Source organism: Solanum verrucosum, unplaced genomic scaffold (genome assembly GCF_900185275.1).
Source record: "Solanum verrucosum unplaced genomic scaffold, falcon-dt-bn FXZP01000199.1, whole genome shotgun sequence".
NCBI lineage: Eukaryota > Viridiplantae > Streptophyta > Magnoliopsida > Solanales > Solanaceae > Solanum > Solanum verrucosum.
The window spans coordinates 2,680,645-2,698,806 of NW_026020049.1; the positions used below are offsets into that span (position 1 = coordinate 2,680,645).

The 18,162-nt window shown below is 34.2% G+C and overlaps 3 protein-coding genes across 5 annotated transcripts; 2 read left to right on the top strand and 1 right to left on the bottom strand.

The window, feature by feature from the left end:
• The first annotated feature begins 596 nt into the window (after positions 1–596).
• LOC125823065 (probable inactive receptor kinase At5g58300) lies at positions 597–5,394 on the top strand. Of its 2 annotated transcripts, none has more exons than XM_049502479.1 (3): positions 597–713; positions 2,931–4,358; positions 4,564–5,394. In XM_049502479.1, exons 2-3 carry the CDS (start codon positions 3,083–3,085, stop codon positions 5,193–5,195), a joined length of 1,908 nt encoding a protein of 635 aa, XP_049358436.1. In that variant the 5' UTR covers positions 597–713; positions 2,931–3,082; the 3' UTR covers positions 5,196–5,394. The 2 variants fall into 2 exon arrangements, with proteins under 2 accessions (XP_049358436.1, XP_049358435.1); XM_049502478.1 differs by lacking the exon at positions 597–713 and adding an exon at positions 2,484–2,695.
• A 4,390-nt stretch (positions 5,395–9,784) lies between these two features.
• On the top strand, positions 9,785–11,393 carry LOC125823143 (thioredoxin H4-1-like). Its single transcript, XM_049502565.1, has 4 exons — positions 9,785–9,818; positions 10,471–10,596; positions 10,800–10,922; positions 11,089–11,393. Exons 1-4 carry the CDS (start codon positions 9,798–9,800, stop codon positions 11,236–11,238), a joined length of 420 nt encoding a protein of 139 aa, XP_049358522.1. The 5' UTR covers positions 9,785–9,797; the 3' UTR covers positions 11,239–11,393.
• Positions 11,394–11,920: 527 nt separating this feature from the next.
• LOC125823142 (serine/threonine-protein kinase AtPK2/AtPK19-like) lies at positions 11,921–16,466 on the bottom strand. 2 transcript variants are annotated; one of them, XM_049502564.1, is made up of 7 exons: positions 16,365–16,466; positions 14,207–15,129; positions 13,901–13,983; positions 13,615–13,735; positions 13,239–13,412; positions 12,814–12,918; positions 11,921–12,381 (listed from the first exon to the last, which is right to left on the bottom strand). In XM_049502564.1, exons 2-7 carry the CDS (start codon positions 14,843–14,845, stop codon positions 12,109–12,111), a joined length of 1,395 nt encoding a protein of 464 aa, XP_049358521.1. In that variant the 5' UTR covers positions 14,846–15,129; positions 16,365–16,466; the 3' UTR covers positions 11,921–12,108. The 2 variants fall into 2 exon arrangements, with proteins under 2 accessions (XP_049358521.1, XP_049358520.1); XM_049502563.1 differs by lacking the exon at positions 16,365–16,466 and having other exon boundaries at positions 14,207–15,304.
• Between the last annotated feature and the right edge of the window lie 1,696 nt (positions 16,467–18,162).

Consider the following 18,162-nt stretch of genomic DNA (forward strand, 5'->3'; position numbering starts at 1 on the left):
GTCTGACACTATCCCTTAAAACTTAACGAGTACAATTTAGTGGGTAATGCTGTTAATTCCTTTGTAAGTACTCCCTCAGTCCCATTTTATATGCCATCTCTTTTTATAAATAGCTGAATCACAATACTTGTTATTTTATAAAATTTATGCATAAATTACCATATTTTGCCTATTATACCCTTGATAGAATAGTTAATCAATCTGGTCATTTATTAGTAAAGTTGACTTAAGAAAACATTAAATAAGGATAAAATGGTAAAATTATATCATTTCTTAATGCTAGTATAAAGTAAAAAGGTAATATATAAAATGAGATGGAGAGAGTTGTGTTTTAGTAAGGTACTGTCTGTAATCAAGTGTGTGTACTTAATGTAATGTTGGCTGCCGACATAATCGCTAAAATCTTTTTTTTAACGGCATGCTAAATACAAATTACTAGTCTTTTTATTAATTATAGAGAGCTTTAATTTCTTTCCTTTTTTTCTGGTTTTGAAGAATACCGTTGGGGCCTCCTTCTTATTTTCAAATTCCCAAAATTCAATCCAACACCAAAAAATTTCTTTATTTTTAGCTATTTATATTTAGTAACTTACCATCCAATCCCAAATTCTTTTCTCTTTTACTGATACATAGATAGATACTCTCCCCTCTTTTTTCAGATATAACTAAATTCTCCTTCCATTCTTGGCTTTTTACCACTCCTTCAATTCAGTGTGAGTTTTTTTTTTTTTGTTTTATTTGATAATCGTGGTGTTCGAGCTATCTTTACCCATTCAAGAATGTTGTTTTGATTATCATTTGAATTATGTGGATGTGAAACTAATAATTCTCTGTTTTTATATGTCATTACCAATACATTTTTATGTTTTGTGTGGAAAATAGTCTCTCTATCTTCTCAAGATAGGGTTAAGGTCTGTACACACTAGTCCTCCTCAGACTCCACTTGCAGGATAACACTGGGTTTGTTGTACCAATATGGTTTCCTGCTGTTGTTAATCATAAATGTTGTGTGCTTGCCTTTCTTAATCAAAGGGTTTATTGGAAACAACCTCTCTATGGGCTAATATAGGGTAAGGTCTGTGTACATTCTAGCCTAGTGAGACCCAACGTGGGACGATATTGATTATGTTGTTATTGTTTTTGACATCCCTAAATTTGGTCTTTTTATGCAATTATTGGTGTTGCTTAACATAGCCCCATTGTTAATGGCACAAAAAGAGGGTACTTTGAAATGTTGGTATAGAACACTTTTTAGCATAGAATTCCATCTCTTTAATTCTTTGAATAAAGGAGCAACCATTCAACTTTTGCTTTTACTTTATTTTGAAATTTTTTTTATTTTTTTTTCTTTCTGGGGATCACTTTAAATTGTGGGGATCACCTCTTTTTTTCCCCTTTTGACACTCTTTAGCATTACACTTCCTTAATGTAGTATACTTTCTTTAGTTATTCAAAAATGTTAATTATATTTGGCTGTCCAATAAAACATAATTACCAATGAATAATGGGTACACTCTACCCTCTCCAGACCCCACCTAGTGGGATTTCACTGGGTATGTTGTTGTTTGTTGTTGTTGTAACAATGAATAATGCACAAAAATTGTAGCTGTACTTGCTCTGCTAGCTGGATAACTGTACCTAGCAGTATTCTTTTACTTTTCTACATTGAAAAGGTCATGGATGATATCTCAGTCTTTCAGATTTGCTTAAATAATGAAACTTTAACTTTTTGTGTGATGCTACATTTGTTTTACTTATACAATATCAAATCTTTATTATCTTGTACTAGTAATATATTATCTTTAACATGCCTAAATATTGTGATTCTGGTACCTTTTTTATTAGTGGGCATCTGTTTTAGGACTATTCGGAGACCATTTATCGATGCTAATGCATCTTCACCTCCAATTATACAAATAAAATACTTGGGGAAGACTTCTGAAACTTGCTTAAGAATGTGAATTAACCAAAGTTTAGTTTGTTGTAATTATTGTTTATAATGATTTTTCATGTTGTCTATAGTATTTTGACATGACGTTTTCACTTCCGTTATTTATTTTTCGGACTGCTTTGTACTGTTTTTTCCTTGATTTGAGGGTCTATCGAAAACAACCTCTCTACCTCCAATGTAGGGGTAAGGTCTGCGTACATTCTACCCTTCTCAGACCCCACTTTGTGAGATTACGTTAGGTGTGTTGTTGTTACTTTCATGAGTTTTTAGTAACTGAAAAAGACCCACCCTGCCACCCATTCTATCTTTGTTTTGTCAGTAAGGTGGGGAGATGGGAATTTATGTTTCACTCTTTTTCTCTCTACTACTTTGTCCAATTGAAGAAGTTCGTATAAATCCGTGTTTATCGAAAGAAAATTTTACTAGTATATAGTGTCAAGGTTTATGCTCTTGCTTTATAGTGAACATCTTATAAAAGATTTAAAAAGTAATTGGCACCTTGCTTTTTAGTGGCCTACAATGGAAAGAATGGCTTTTATTGCCAAAAGGACTTTAGGCAAAGTATGCAATAAATCCTCTTCCCACTCACTTTGAAAATCTGTCTTCAGTAGTTCAATTAGTATCTGTCATAATTCTTGCCTACTGGATTGATCCATTTTCAATATGAAGAGGTAGTAAATCAAATGAAGTTTCCCTTTCATTGAACAACACAACTCTCAGATCCCTTTCATGCATATCATATAGGTAAGTTAACTTGTGTGCCATATATTTTAGAACTAAAAGAGTAAATCTTGGCTTTCGCAATAACCAAATGAATTTTTTCTTTTCTGTCATTCTGAGATAGAGTTCTTCCTTTTTCGTTACTTCTTTAGCTGATACTATTTCTGGATTGTAGAGTTTTCTTGCATTGTGTTAAAGCTTTTTCATTGTATTTGTTAATGGTTTCTTATAGCAATCTGATTTTATCTCTCTTTCACAGTGGCTAATGAGCTGCTTCCTCTAAGCGGAACCAACCGGCTGATTTTGTCTAATGCTCTTCAAAAGTAGTCAAGGAGAGAGGGAAGAAGTGAAGGACTGCTGTAACTAGGATCTTGCTTTTGCATTTTTGTCTGCCAGATCAGTGAAAACATAATGAAGCTTCAGCCTTTACTGGCAGCTATTGCTTTTCTTATTCTGCTGCTATCAGTATTTCTTCATGTTATAGCTGATCTTGATTCCGATAGACAGGCGCTACTCGACTTTGCAGAATCTGTCCCTCATATCCGAAAACTCAACTGGAATTTGGCTCTCCCTATTTGCAAATCTTGGGCTGGTATAGCTTGCAACAAAGATGGAACGAGAGTCATTGCAATCCATCTCCCTGCTGTAGGACTTTTTGGTCCTATCCCAGCTAATAGTATAGGCAAGCTAGATGCTCTTAAAGTCCTTAGTCTAAGAGCCAATTATCTTAATGGAAGTGTTCCTTCTGATCTCCTTTCGATACCGTCTCTCCAATCTGTCTACCTTCAGCATAATAGCTTCTCTGGTGATATTCCTGTTTCTTTATCTCCTCGTCTTGGTGTACTAGATCTCTCCTTTAACTCTTTTACTGGAGAAATCCCCCCCACAATCAAGAACTTGACGCGATTAACTGTGTTGAACCTTCAGTTCAATTCATTGACAGGAGAAATCCCCAGCCTTGACACCCTCAGGTTAACTAACCTGAATTTGAGTTACAATATGCTAAATGGCTCCGTTCCAGACCCCCTCCAGAAGTTTCCACTTACATCATTCGCAGGAAACTCTCATTTATGTGGTACACCTCTAAATAGCTGTTCCTCGACCCCGTCACCTTCTCCAGCAGCTGATGGCTCTGCAATCCCTGAAAAACAGAAGGCTGTCCACTCTAAGAAAATAAGTACCGGAATCATCGTTGCCATTGTGGTAGTGGTTTCTTTAGTAATGTTTCTCCTAGTTTTAGTAATCTCCTTCTGCTGCTTGAAAAAGAAAGTGAGTCATAGCACTAGCATAATTAAAGAGAAGGTGGCTAATGGGGGAAGAAGTGAAAAACCCGAGGACTTTGGAAGTGGTGTGCCAGATGCTGAGAAAAACAAGTTGGTGTTTTTCGAAGGTTGCTCTTACAGCTTCAATCTGGAGGATCTTCTTAGAGCTTCTGCTGAGGTTCTTGGTAAAGGGAGTTATGGTACAGCTTACAAAGCTGTTTTGGATGAGGCAACAATTGTGGTGGTGAAACGGCTGAGAGAAGTAGGAGTTGCTAAAAAAGAGTTTGAACAGCATATGGAGATAGTTGGAAGGGCTGGGAGGCACCCTAATATCGTCCCACTCCGTGCATACTATTATTCCAAGGATGAGAAACTTCTTGTTAACGAATACATGCCTGCTGGTAGCTTGTCAGCAGCCTTGCATGGTATAATTGCTAACCTCTATCTAACGTATGTTGCTCAGACTTTCCAAAGTGTTGCTGCACCCATGTTGGATCCTCCAAACATGTACCTGTCCACATTTTTGAAGAGTCCGAGCAACACAACCTCTAAACTTTTTTCTTGCACATTAATTGCTTTGATCATCTGTAATGATTCATATTTTTACGCAATCTTGATAATGAATGACAGGTAATCGAGGTATTGGAAGAACTCCACTAGATTGGGATTCAAGATTGAAGATATCTCAGGGAGCAGCAAAAGGAATTGCCCACATCCACACTGAAGGTGGTGTGAAATTTACTCATGGAAACATCAAGTCCTCCAATGTACTCCTGACAAGAGACCTAGATGGATGCATTTCTGATTTTGGCTTAACACCTCTGATGAACTACATATCATACAAATATAGATGTGCTGGTTACCGCGCACCAGAAGTTATTGAAACACGGAAAGGGACACAAAAATCCGATGTTTATAGCTTTGGAGTGCTGCTCCTTGAGATGCTAACAGGCAAATCCCCTCTCCCATTATCAGGGCAGGATGAGGTAGTTGATTTGCCTAGGTGGGTCCGGTCTGTTGTTAGAGAGGAATGGACTGCTGAAGTTTTCGATGTAGAGCTGTTGAAGTACCAGAATATTGAAGAAGAGATGGTGCAGATGCTTCAGATTGGACTAGCTTGTGTAGCAAAGGTGCCTGATATGAGACCTGCTATGGGAGAAGTGGTTAGAATGATTGAAGAAATTCGACAACCAGAAGGTGAAACGAGACCTTCCTCGGAGGACAGCAGGTCCAAGGACTCTAATGCACAAACACCTGAATGAAAAATGCAGCTTTTAGTCATTCAGCTTTCAATTCTTGATCATTTTAAGAATGCAATTTATCTCCATTGCCAACTTTTGCATGTTCTTGGACATACAAGTAGTGTTATTTTTATTTTATTTTTTTATCTTGATGTTATATCCTATTCTGGCCTCTATAGAAACTTATCAGCTCAACATAAATGAGAACTTTGTTTTCTCTATTTTTAAATCTTTGTTTACTTTCGTTATACTATCAGGACAAATTTATTAGCATAGTTTTCAAATATATCCCTCAATTTAACGAATTCCCCCTATTTATAAAATGCTCCTTTTCCTTTTTAGTCGATTGTGACACATAAATTGTATTTTGGCTCGTGACATATCATAATTCCATTTTGAAGCTGACTCACAATTCACAAACAACATATTATATACAATAAGTGAAGCCTATTCAGCAAAGCAAATGTTCAATTTGACCAGTTGTCTCATTTTTATTTCCCTCAAAGGACCTACTTCTTTTCAAATCATTTGCTTCTTTTTTACGTTTTTATACGTATGGACTATGGTAAAGTTTATTTGTTCGCTCTGTATTTTACCAAAATGCAATTTTGTGTCAAAATCAACTAAAACGTTTTAAGACAGGGATAAAATACAAGTACCTCCTAGACTATGACCGAAATCTCAGAGACACATTTTAACTAAACTAAGGTCCTATTATCCCCCTGAACTTTTTTTTTTTTTTTTTTTGTTAATTTTGTACACCTTTTGTCTTACGTGGCACACTCCGTGACTCCGCGCAATTGAGGCGCATGGGAGATATTTGGATGCCACATAAGCCAAAAAGGTGCACAAAATTACAATAAAAATGGGTTCAGGGGGTAATAGTACCTTAGTTTAGTTAAGGTGTGTCTTTGGAATTTCGGTCATAATCTAGGGGGGCACTTGTACATTTTCCCTTTAAGATATTAAAAACATGGGTCAATTTTTTTGGGAAAATTATGCAAAATAACAAACATCTAGAGTATATTATGTAATATATTTTGATTATTTTTAATTTGTGGTTACAATTTTGCGAAATTTTGCTATTCGGTATCCTAATTGTATAAATCCAGAATTTGTATATGCTTGCCCTAACTATTTGTAAACGATTTATGAAAAATTCATAAAAGTTACTCTATTTGTATATTGGCAAGCGCATATACAAACGGAGTTTTGAAAATTTTCTAAATATATAAATACAGAATTTGTATATACTTACCATGTTTGTCTATTCGCAAACAAAATATACAAACGGGTAAGCGAAATATACAAAGCAATAACATCCATAGCAATCAAAACTATAACTATAGAGCGCAATTACCAAAACTATAGTTATATAGCCTTATTATTAGAAATTTTCTCTATTTTTTTACCAAGAAAAGAGAAAATGTTAAGATTAGTGTGTTAAAAGAAAACATATCCACTTTGCGGGAAAAAAATAGTTGACGCCTAATAAACTTGGGAAAATTACGCGGTTAAGCAAACTTATACTACTTAATTACTCATCATAGTTATAGTTTGCTATAATTACCACTCACGACTAACATTATACATTAATTACGCGGGTTGACTTCGAGTTTGTATAATTAGCCACATTTGTATATGTATAATTCGCCAGAATATACAAATACATATGTATAATATACAATTATCTAACTTATATACATATACAATTCACCTCTCTCCCAATCTCGCTCGCCTCTCTCCTCCCTCTCCCAATCTCGCTTGCCATATATACAAATGCATATGTATAATATACAATTATCTAACCTATATACATATACAATTCACCTCTCTCCTACTCTCTGCCCTCTCTCGCTCGCCTCTCTCCTCCCTCTCCCAATCTCGCTCGCCTCTCTCCTCCCTCTCCCAATCTCGCTCGCATCTCTCCTCCCTCTCCCAATCTCGCTTGCCATATATACAAATAAATATGTATAATATACAATTATCTAACCTATATACATATACAATTCACCTTTCTCCCACTCTTTGCCCCCTCTCTCTCGCCTCTCGCCTCTCTCCTCTCTCTCCCAGTCTTGCTCGTCTCTCTCCTCCCTATAACATGTAGCTACGAATTGTAATTATCAAACTATAGCTATGGAGAGTAATTGAGCTATTTTTGTGTGGCTATATGTGAAAGTTCCCCATTAAACTTTTCGAAAAATAAGAAAAAAATTCCATTTCTTTTCTTTATTTATTAAAAACTCAACAATTATAAAGAAAAAAAAGAAATAATTAGGAAAATAAAAAGATGTAAAAGTCGTTAAAATAGAAAATATTCTCTCCGTCCCATATTAGTTGATTGTTTTCCTTTTTACAAGCATATTAAAATATATCATAAATAAAAAGATAATTTTATTAATTTACCTTTTTAAAACTACTCCACCTGTCCCTAATTACTTGTCCACTTTTCCTTTTTTAGTTGTCCTAATTACTTGTCCATTTTGACAAATCAAGAAAGAACAAAACATTTTTACCTATTATACCCTCAATTAAAATCTTTGAAAAGGTAGAACTTTTTGAAAATCTTAAATTTTTAATTCATCCACTTCATAATTAATAGGGGTAAAATGGTAAACTTACTATGCTAATAATTGCTTTCTTAAGACCATCTCCAAACCACCTCTATTTTACTCTCCATTCTCCATATTTAGAGAGTAAAATAGAGAATAGACACTCCAACCCACCTTCATATCACTCTCTATTCTTCATATTTAGAGAGGTGGAGAACTACTATTCATACTCTCTATTTCACTTTTTCAATATTTTATTATTATATCTATTACTTTCTAATTAACATATTATTTTACATATAATATCATTGATTAAATATTTAATATTCATAATTATTTTTAAATGTAATATAATATTTAAAAAAATATATTATTTAATATATACTACTTTCATCCCGAATTAATAGTATTTTATTTTTTTCTAATTTTCGTCAATAATATAATTTGATTTTATTATTAATTTTCTGTATAAAGAATAAACAAAATTAAATGATAAGACGAAAAATTTAATTTAAAAATACAATACATAATATGATAATTTAAATACAAGATAACAATCAATACATAACATAATCATTTAAATACAAGATAAAATATAACACAAAACATAATAATTAATTTGTGATGAAACAAGAATCATGCCAAAAAGATGTTGAACGTGCATTCAGAGTTTTGCAATCACGTTTTGCAATTATTGCAGGACCGTCACGTTTTTGGAGAAAGAAAGTGGTACATGATATAATGACTACATGTATTATATTGCACAACATGATAATTGAGGATGAACGTGATCTTAATGCACCAATTCAAGATGCCGTAGAGGCTCCGACGACATAAATTGTGGTAGATGAAAATCTCTAATTTGAACAATTTTTAGCTAGACATAAAATAAATTAAGGACAAAAATGCTCATTTTCAACTCCGTAATGCATTACTAGAATATTTATGGGAGCAACGTAATAATTTCAAAAATTGAGTGTTTATGTAATTGTATTTCACTTTTATTTGCATTTGTCCATTAATTTGTATATTATATAATATTTTCTTGCAATTTATGTTATTTAAAAATTTAGAATAAAATATAATTTTATATTAAATAAAAAATTTGAAAAAATAAAATTTTATATCACATGAAAATTGTATAAAGTAATTATTGGGAAAAAAATGATTTATATTATGAAATAAGAAAATAAGAATGAAATAGAAATAATAATATAATATTGAAGAGAGAGAAAAATATTCTTTTCTAGAGAGTTTTAAGAGAATTGAATTGGAGTTTATTGTCTAAAAAAATAGAGAACTTTATATTTGGAGGGACAGAGGGATAATTTTACAAGCAAATGTGAACCCTTTAAAAAAGAATTAATAGGAAAGGTAATATAGGAAACTTTTAATTACTATTTTCTTAACTTAGTAATGTGGACAACGGACAATTAATTTTAGGAAGATGATCAACTAATATGATATGGGGGAAGTAATGTTGACCTTTTGGTATACAGTGTGTCAATTTGGGGAAGAGTTAGTTATGTAAAAGCACCAAGTCAGGAAAGCCGTTGTTCATTATTCATTTGGATAACAGTGCAATTTTTTTCATTTTTCCCTTTTCTCTTTGTGATCACCATTTTCGCCGCATTCTGTTAAATTAGCAAGGTCTGATTCCATTTCTTTGTCAATACAACTGAATTAATATTCGATATGGTCTTATTACAATGATAGATTATTTTGGGTTAAAATTTCAATAATCTTGTTCTGTTTCTGGGCATGAGTCATTTAATTACTTATAATCGCATTGCGAATGAACATATCGCTCTTGATAGAAATGAAAATGAAGCAAATGGTGGTTTTGTGAATGAAATTTGCCCTATTATTTTTAAACATCCCTGAAAACGGTTTCCCCCATTTTGTATCATAAAAAGAATTAGGCAATCTTGAAATTATTTTGATTGATTACAAAGACCGATTGCATTTTGAATTTATTAGTAAAATCTATGAATGAGTTTTATGCAACACATGACTTTTGATTTCCTACTTGTAGGGAACTGTTGTAGTTCTTCCACTTGCCCACCCCCTCATGGGGCAGTGCTGGACTAAGGTAATCTATCAAAATAACTCTAGAGTTCTATGCTTGTGTTTCTGTCTTGACTTCTAAATCTAATTTTACATATTCAACAACACTCTTTTGAGAAACTTATGCTACACAATATTATCCATCCATCGAACAAGTACACATGCAGCTCTTTGCTCGACAACTCTTCACTTGCATTTACACCTACTTGATACATATAATGTAGGACAACACAAGACTTTTGTGGAATTGTATCTTTGGATTTGCAATTTGTCGGAAGAGGTAGGGGGCAAGTACTAGTATTATTTAGTAGTCGCTTAATTTCCAATGTGTATTTCAATCTGTTGTTGTATTTGCTTTTTTATCTTGCTATGTTGCCTTCATATTTATTCTTCCAATCCTGCTTTGGAATACACTGCTTCCGGTCTATTGTAAACAACCTCTCTACCCCACAAAGGTAGGGGTAAGGTCGGTGTACATCGTACCCTCCCCATATATCCATCTTTCTTGTTCCTTTTGGTGTTTCATCCCCTTTTTCTTCCTTTCTGCCTTGGCATTGGGGGAGGAGGTCTAACCCTTTCCCATTCTCCCCTGGTTGTATTCATGAGAGCGGTAAGTAGGAAAACTGTCTTTCTGTTGATGACTCAGAATCGGTTACTTAGAATTGTGATTCTTGCAGGTATGTAGTCAAGAAAACAATGATATCCCTCCCACTTTTGATCTTGCTGGTGGAAACATTTGCCTTGTGACATCAATGGACAAGTGGGAACAAAAGATGTCTGAAGCCAATGACAGTGGCAAGATCGTAAGTTTCTTATCAAATTAATGTTGGTACCAAAATTTCAGTTTCATGATCCAACATCTGCATATTTTCTTGACTCAAGTATAAGTTAAACACAAAAACCTGCAACCTTTTTTTCCTTTTTATTAGTTAGTAGTGCATTTTTGTTGTGAATATCTTTCTCTCATCAAATAACACCTTACCTTACTTCTTTTGTCTTCCAACAGGCGGTGGTAAATTTCAGTGCGTCATGGTGTAACCCATGTAGAGCAGCAGCACCAGGATATCATGAACTTGCTGATAAATACACTTCAATGATATTTCTAACCGTGGACGTGGATGAGTTAGCTGTAAGTTTTGTACTATTGTCTTTTATTTGTATCAACTCAGTTTATAGCAGCCATAGTTACGATACCTATCCCGATAAAGTTTTGCACTTGTTCTGCTAACATGCTAGAAGAAACCATCTCCTCTAAACTCATACACATTGGTAAATGTTAAAACTACTTGATGCAGGAGTTGAGTACTTCGTGGGACATAAAAGCTACTCCAACATTCATCTTCTTTAGAGATGGCCGTCAAGTGGACAAACTAGTAGGCGTCAAAAAGCAAGAGCTCCAACAGAAGTTGATGAATCTCGCAGAGTCTACAAGGTCCCCAGGATGATAATACTGTTGCTTCGCTGCAGTGTCCGAAAATGCTATTCTAAAACTCTGGTTTTGTCACGTTAATTTTGCCATTTACTGCTGGTGTAACAATATTCTTACGTGTTTCTATGTATATTAAGCCAAGTAAGGAAGTAAAATTTGCAGCTTGGAAAAGAATTTCATATGGTGCTACACCTTCTGTGTTAGATGTTAATCCAAACACGAGGAAGTAAATGGAGATGAACAGTTACTGTATTAAGTACTTATTATCAATGTATAGTTTATTCTCCACTCTCTAGTACTTGAAGAAATCTGAAATATGTAATAGAATCTCAATAGCAATGTACTATAAAATTTCGACAGTATGATCCCCCTACAAAAACATGCTCAAATACAGCTTCTTCTACAGTGGTACAAAATGTTGTATCAGGAGAAGACAAAGGATTTGATGTCTCAACAAAGATTGACCCAAGCCAGTAGTTATGAAGTGGCCAATCGAATTCGGATTCTCAATGGCCAATGACTAAGATACAGGATGATGAAATAATATGGGACTGACTTCAACAAAGCATGTTCAATGGACTTAGACCAAACTATATGAGATAATGTTTTCTGATATAACTCATTTGTGTAGAAGTCCCAGTATAGACACTTCTTACTCAATACTTCCTCGTGTAGCGGAAAGGTAGATGACAAACATAGAGTTGTAAGCCCTTGGTAGGGTTCTTGTACAAACAAGTATTTCCAACATAGTTATATATATACATCATAGAACATTCCCTATAGCCTATAAGTGACTCAAGAAGTAAATAGCAGGGAATTAGAAAAAGCTCCTATGCCTCGGAAACCATGGTAGGGTTAAGAGTGAGAGATCACACGTGATGGTTAATTATTCTGCTGGCCGCACATAACTGAAACCCTTGAAGGGGTTATCACCAGATTTTGGACTAGCAGCAGGTGAATCTAGCAAAGGCATGCTGGTCCATTGCTCTTCAAAATTGGCAATACACAGCTTCCCTGAAACTTGTGGACAGAAACTTGGTTGAATTTCTCGAGCATCTAACTTCTTCCAATAGATAGACTTGAACCATTTGTGACTTTTTATCTCATCACTACCTATTGATCCACAGCCAAGGCGCTTGCTTGCATCCTTGTGTAGCAGCTGAAGAAATACAAACACATAAGATTGATAAGAATCCTCTAGTTTCCAATTTCCAAGTTCTTAATATCGGTGACTATATGAGAAATGGAATTTAGCCTGGTAGATGGTATTTACACATTAATTGATACATAACACTATCTACTAAGCAGTAGGGCCTTCCAAATTATCTTAGCTTTGTATCCCCAAGTAGCATATACAGAAGTGAGTCATAGCGCAGCTCAGACGAGGTTTGGTTTTTACTGGTAATATGAAATATGATCCTACTTCTTAGTAGAATTAATTACTCCATATATGGCATAAAAGTAGCATATAATAACATAAATAAGTGATATGTGATCTAAAGCATTTAAATGGACATGAAGTGCCTGCTATATTAAGATTTATCAGTTAGTCGGTAACCACTATCATATCATAGAAAGAAATGTAGCTTACCCCTTTCAACAATGAATGTGCATCACTAGACAAAAATGCTGGCAGCTTAATCTTGTCCTTTATGATCTTTTGTTGAACTTTCTGTCGGTTCCCAACAAATGGAGGCTGAAAAAATCCACATGAGGAAAAGATTAGGGTAATGAAATACAGTTTATGTAAAGTAAGCATATGAAGGATGTCATGTTAAGTGAGAAATATAAATTCTCAAGGAACTCATAGAAGAAGAAGTTATGGCAGACGATTGCATGTGTACAATAGCATAGACAACAAAGTTACATGATATGTGTTGACCAAGTGTAAAGAGAGCCAATGATTTCCCTAACTTTTAACATACTGATAACTAAAGCTTTATATTTTTTTACTACTGCTGCAGCCGACTGAAGGAATTCAAAGTTCAATGCAACTTATTAAATAAAATAACAAACCTTTCCTGTCAGCATCTCATACAATAGAACTCCCACGCTCCACCAGTCTGCAGCCTTATCATGACCTTTTCCAAGAACAATTTCAGGTGCCATATATTCGATAGTTCCACACAAAGAGTTGGATCTCGTGCTCTCATCAAATTGCTTAGCAAGGCCAAAATCAGTCAGCACTACCTGCAGCAACCATAATACAAATTCAAAAGGTCAATGGAGGACCACCGCAAATGATTCCAAATCCTTGTGAAACCAAACAACAAAGTTCCTTTCAGTTATCCACTAATAGAACTAAAAACTAGTCCATGGTCTTTCCATGAGAATCAAAAGATATTAACTAAAAGCAATCGGAAAGAAGGGTTGTGGAGAAGGGATATCTTACATGCCCATCAGCATCCAAAAGAATATTTTCTGGTTTGAGATCCCTGTGCATTACGCCATTAGAATGTAGGTGAGAAACAGCAGAAACAACCTCAGCAGTGTAGATGCGGGCCAAATCCTCCCTGAAAAGAAGTAAGTTAGCTAGTTGCTTGAACCACAATAGTCCTAGATTTTTCAGAAGGGTTATTTTTGTTGAAGTGTGTGACTATCTCATCTAAAAGCTTGAGCATTTAGAGAGAGCACTCTTTCATTATTTAATTATATTCTCAACAATTTTATCATGCTACCTGAATAAGCCCTGCCTATGGAGTTGAAAGAAAAGGTGTCCCCCATTAACAAAGTCAAGCACAAGGTATAGTCTGTATTTGGTCTGCATTAAGAGGAAATAGATAAAAAGAAATCAATAACACTTAGAAGTGTCATATAATGTAAACTAATCGGATACATATTAAGGAAACAAATGGTGTAGTTCACAGCTGAGAACCAAGTTTGAGGTAATTCCTTGTAGTGGGCCGGAGTTGCATAAAATGTATGCAAGTCCAAACAGCTTTTGTAAAGAGAGCAATTTATATAAAATCGTAGCAAAGCATCACCTGGAAAGAGTATCTGAGCTGCACAACAAATGGATGATCTATTTTTGTCAATACATCCCTCTCTGTTTTCATATACTCAGTGTGATCTTTCTCCAAAATCCTATCTTTCCGCATAACCTTCATCGCAAGAATTTCAGAAGTCCCGATCTTCCTCACCTGATATACTTTTCCAAATGCACCTTGTCCAACAACCTTTAAGACTTCGAAATCATTAAGTCCCACAGACCTTGGGGTATTAGCATCAGCATGAACATCACTTTTATCAGTAACAGCAGAATCGGAAGTAGCTTCTTCAAGATGATCATTGGTCTCTCCACTACCCTCCACAAGCTCTAACAAGTGTTCACTCTCACGGAGCGTGAGTTTGCTAAGCTTCAACGATTGACTGACATAGTTTGTCGGACCAACAAAGGAATGAGAACGGCTATAAATTACAGCTGGTTCTTCATATACAAATCCATTTGTTTCTGACATTGCAACATTCTCAGAGCTCAAAACTTGAGCTGGAGCAGGACCAAATATGTCTGAGAAATCCATATCAACATCATCAAGTGATACGACTTTGGGGTGTTGCAATGGGAGCAGCACGTGTTTGTGTAAAGGCTTCCCAGTTGGTTGTGAAATTTTAGCAGAAACCATTTTACCAAAAGTTACACAAGGAGGGAGGGAATATAGTAGATCAACCCCAACTTCTGCACGGCTATGGGAGAACTGCCCTTGAAGGTCGCCTCACGATAGCCTTGAAAAGAAGGAAATTCTCAAATGTAACAAGTGTTCCGAAAAATTGGTGGAAGAGGCTGACCAAAATCCAGAAAAGTGAGCTGTTCTCGTTTCCCGCTTTACAGGAAAGAGTGGCTGCAGCAGTGCTTCTCGAATTCATGAAGAACGTGCAAACCATGCGGTGTTTATTAAACCAAATACCCCTGGAAGGTTTAGAAAAGAACTGTCAGTGGATCTAGCGAGCGAGAACAACATTGATTAGTAACCTAACATTAAAAAAATGCTCACAGGATGTTAAGCAAACAAAGATGAAACCAGATGAGAAGGGAATCAAAGGGAAGTAGAGACAATCAGTCGCAGGCGTCTGGACAAAATAGCAGAACTTAGTTAAATGCAAATTTCATTTCTTTAAAAAGCAAATAGTGTAAAATCTGTATGAAGTGTAGAAAACACATTAATCATCTCTTATAACCTTATGTAAAGGCAGCTAAATCCTTCAACCGCAGATAAATTCCAACACCCATTGTCAAAACTATCTTAATAGTGAATTAAACCTACCTATGCTGATCGCCTCAATATCATCAACCAAAAAAATTTAAATGATACTCCCTTCATGGGACAATTTTTGTGGTACAATTGAAATTGAGATTCAACCAACAAAATTTCTTGATATGTCTTTTAGATATTTTAAGTTGTTAACTACTGATTTGATTAATTTTTTTTTGAAACTCCAGAATAACCCGCAGCCGCTACAACCTCTGCCCTTCGGGTGAGCACTCTATGGTGAGCACTTTGTGTGCATTGGATAAACCCCTCATTATGTAATAGCCTACAAATCACACAGGGGATGTAAACCGCACTAGGAAAGCCCTATGCGACAAGCTCAACTCAAAAGGCATTGAGGGGGATCGATCCCGGGTCATCCGTGTGGATAACCACCCTTCAAACTAACTGAGTCATCCCGAACGACACTGTGATTTGATTTATACTACTTTTTACATAATTTCAAATATATAAATTTTATTTCAAAAAAGTTAAAGCTTCTATGTCCGAATTCACCGTTTAGAAGTTTAAATGTCGAAATTCCAACTATGCCACATAATTGGGACAAAAGCGTACCAATTGATTAGCTAATCTGATCTCAGTACATACTTTACAACACAACAAAAACCCTTAAACCTATAAAAATCTCACCCTACAACTCCTGAATCACGACTTCAAAATGTATATAAGTTCAAATTTAACTTAAGATAACAACATATAAATATCATAATAGATGATCAATTCCACAAAATAAAAAACAATCAACTTTAACAAGTCAATCAGTATAAACACAAGAAGATCAAATACAGAAAAACACTCCTGCATAATCTATAAAACAGTTAAAAAAAAGAAGAAGCTCCAACTCCATGAAAGAGAAAAAGAGATGTAAATTTACCTGAATGAAATAGCAGAAAGTAGAGAAACAAAAGAAGAGGGATTTATATATGATGATAATCCGTCGCGTGGCCGCTTATAACCAACTTTGGAACTGAAACTTGTTACTTTCACGGTAACAATTCATATGATTCGTTTTTTTTTTTTTTTTTTCGAATATTCTAAAATAATGACATATTTATTTTATTCTTAATAAAATAATTTATATTGTACAAATATTTATTTTAAATATCAATTTTTTTTTTTATATAAAATGAAATCGATAACTTAGTTAAGATGTGTTTTTACGTCGTGGACTACGTGGCGCGTTTTGAGTGGTTGTTGGAATTCGGATCCGAGTCAAAAACAGGTTGCTTCCCCCCCTTTTTTTATGTTTGGAAAACGTTGGCGGCATGCCAACTCAATAGTGCATTACTTCTTCACGGAAAGATTACAGTTGTATTTACTTTTATACCCCTCGGCTCGATAATCGAGGAAACCTCTTTTGGATGATCTGGAATTAATAATAGATTATTCTCTGTTTGAAATTGTGGCATATTCCAATCCCCAAAAGCATAACCTTTTCTAATGTACAGTTGTACACCGACCCAAAAAAAGAATAACCTTTTATTTGGATTTTCCTATTTTGCATTTGAGGAATTAGGATTAATTTCTCACTCATAAAATATATTTTTTCAATTTTTTGTGTGTGAAAATAAAAATTTCAATAAAAAAGAAATGAAAATTTCATTAGAATTCTAAATGGTTTTAAAAAGTCAATTATTCCATTTTAAAAAATAAAAAAATAAAGTTAATCTGCTTCTCTTTTTAGATTTTACTTAAGGGTGGCAGTTACCCAAGTTAAGTCAAAATTGAGCGGGTCAAAATGAGTCAAGATAACAAATGGATCATGAACTAATTCAATTCAAGTTTGTTTGGGTCAAAACGGATCAAGTAATGAATCATAACTCAACCAGTTCAATTTTTACTGAATTTTAATTGTTTTATTTGTTCTTTTTTTTTAAAAGTTAGTACTCTATAAAATTATTATTTTTCTTTATTATAGTTATGTATGATATATCAAATTAAGGGCAAAAAAGTCTTCTTAAATTATTTTGACAAGATTTTTCATTAGTAAATTTGAACTACATAATTAATTAAATTTTTAATGGGCTGAAATGGATTGGACTAAATGGATTGAACTAATAAATGAAAGAATTTTTTTAAAAATAACTACCAAGTGGTCGTTATTATGGCTCCTTAGTTACAGTTTCTCAATTTACAATTCGTAGCTACAATTTGAGTTTGCTACCTAATGTATTAATTGTATTTTTAGGTGAATATGCCTAACAAATAATTTATGTGACCAAATGATGCGACGTGATCTTTTCAAATATTGTAATTGGGCTTAAATCACTCTCTAAGATATCTAAATCTTTGAGTGATCTTTTTAAATATGGCAATTGACCTAAAATTACTTTCTAAAATATCATAATCTTCTAATAATCTTTTCAAATATCGTAAATGTGCAAAAATCACTCCCTAAAAACATCAAAATCTTCTAGATACATAGTTTATTTTGAAAATTCAAAAACAAAAAATTGAAGATGACATTTTGTATAGAAAATTTGATAAATCGAACAGAATTCCTCTGGTGTTCTTCATCCACACATGATTTTGTTGGTATTCCAAGAAACATATATTTTTTTTTATTTGAGCTATGCAGATCCACTACAAGAAAAGTGTGAATTCCATGGGGATTTTCCTGTGGATTAGTATGGAAATTTGCAGGAAAAAATACGGATTTGTATGAGCAAGTT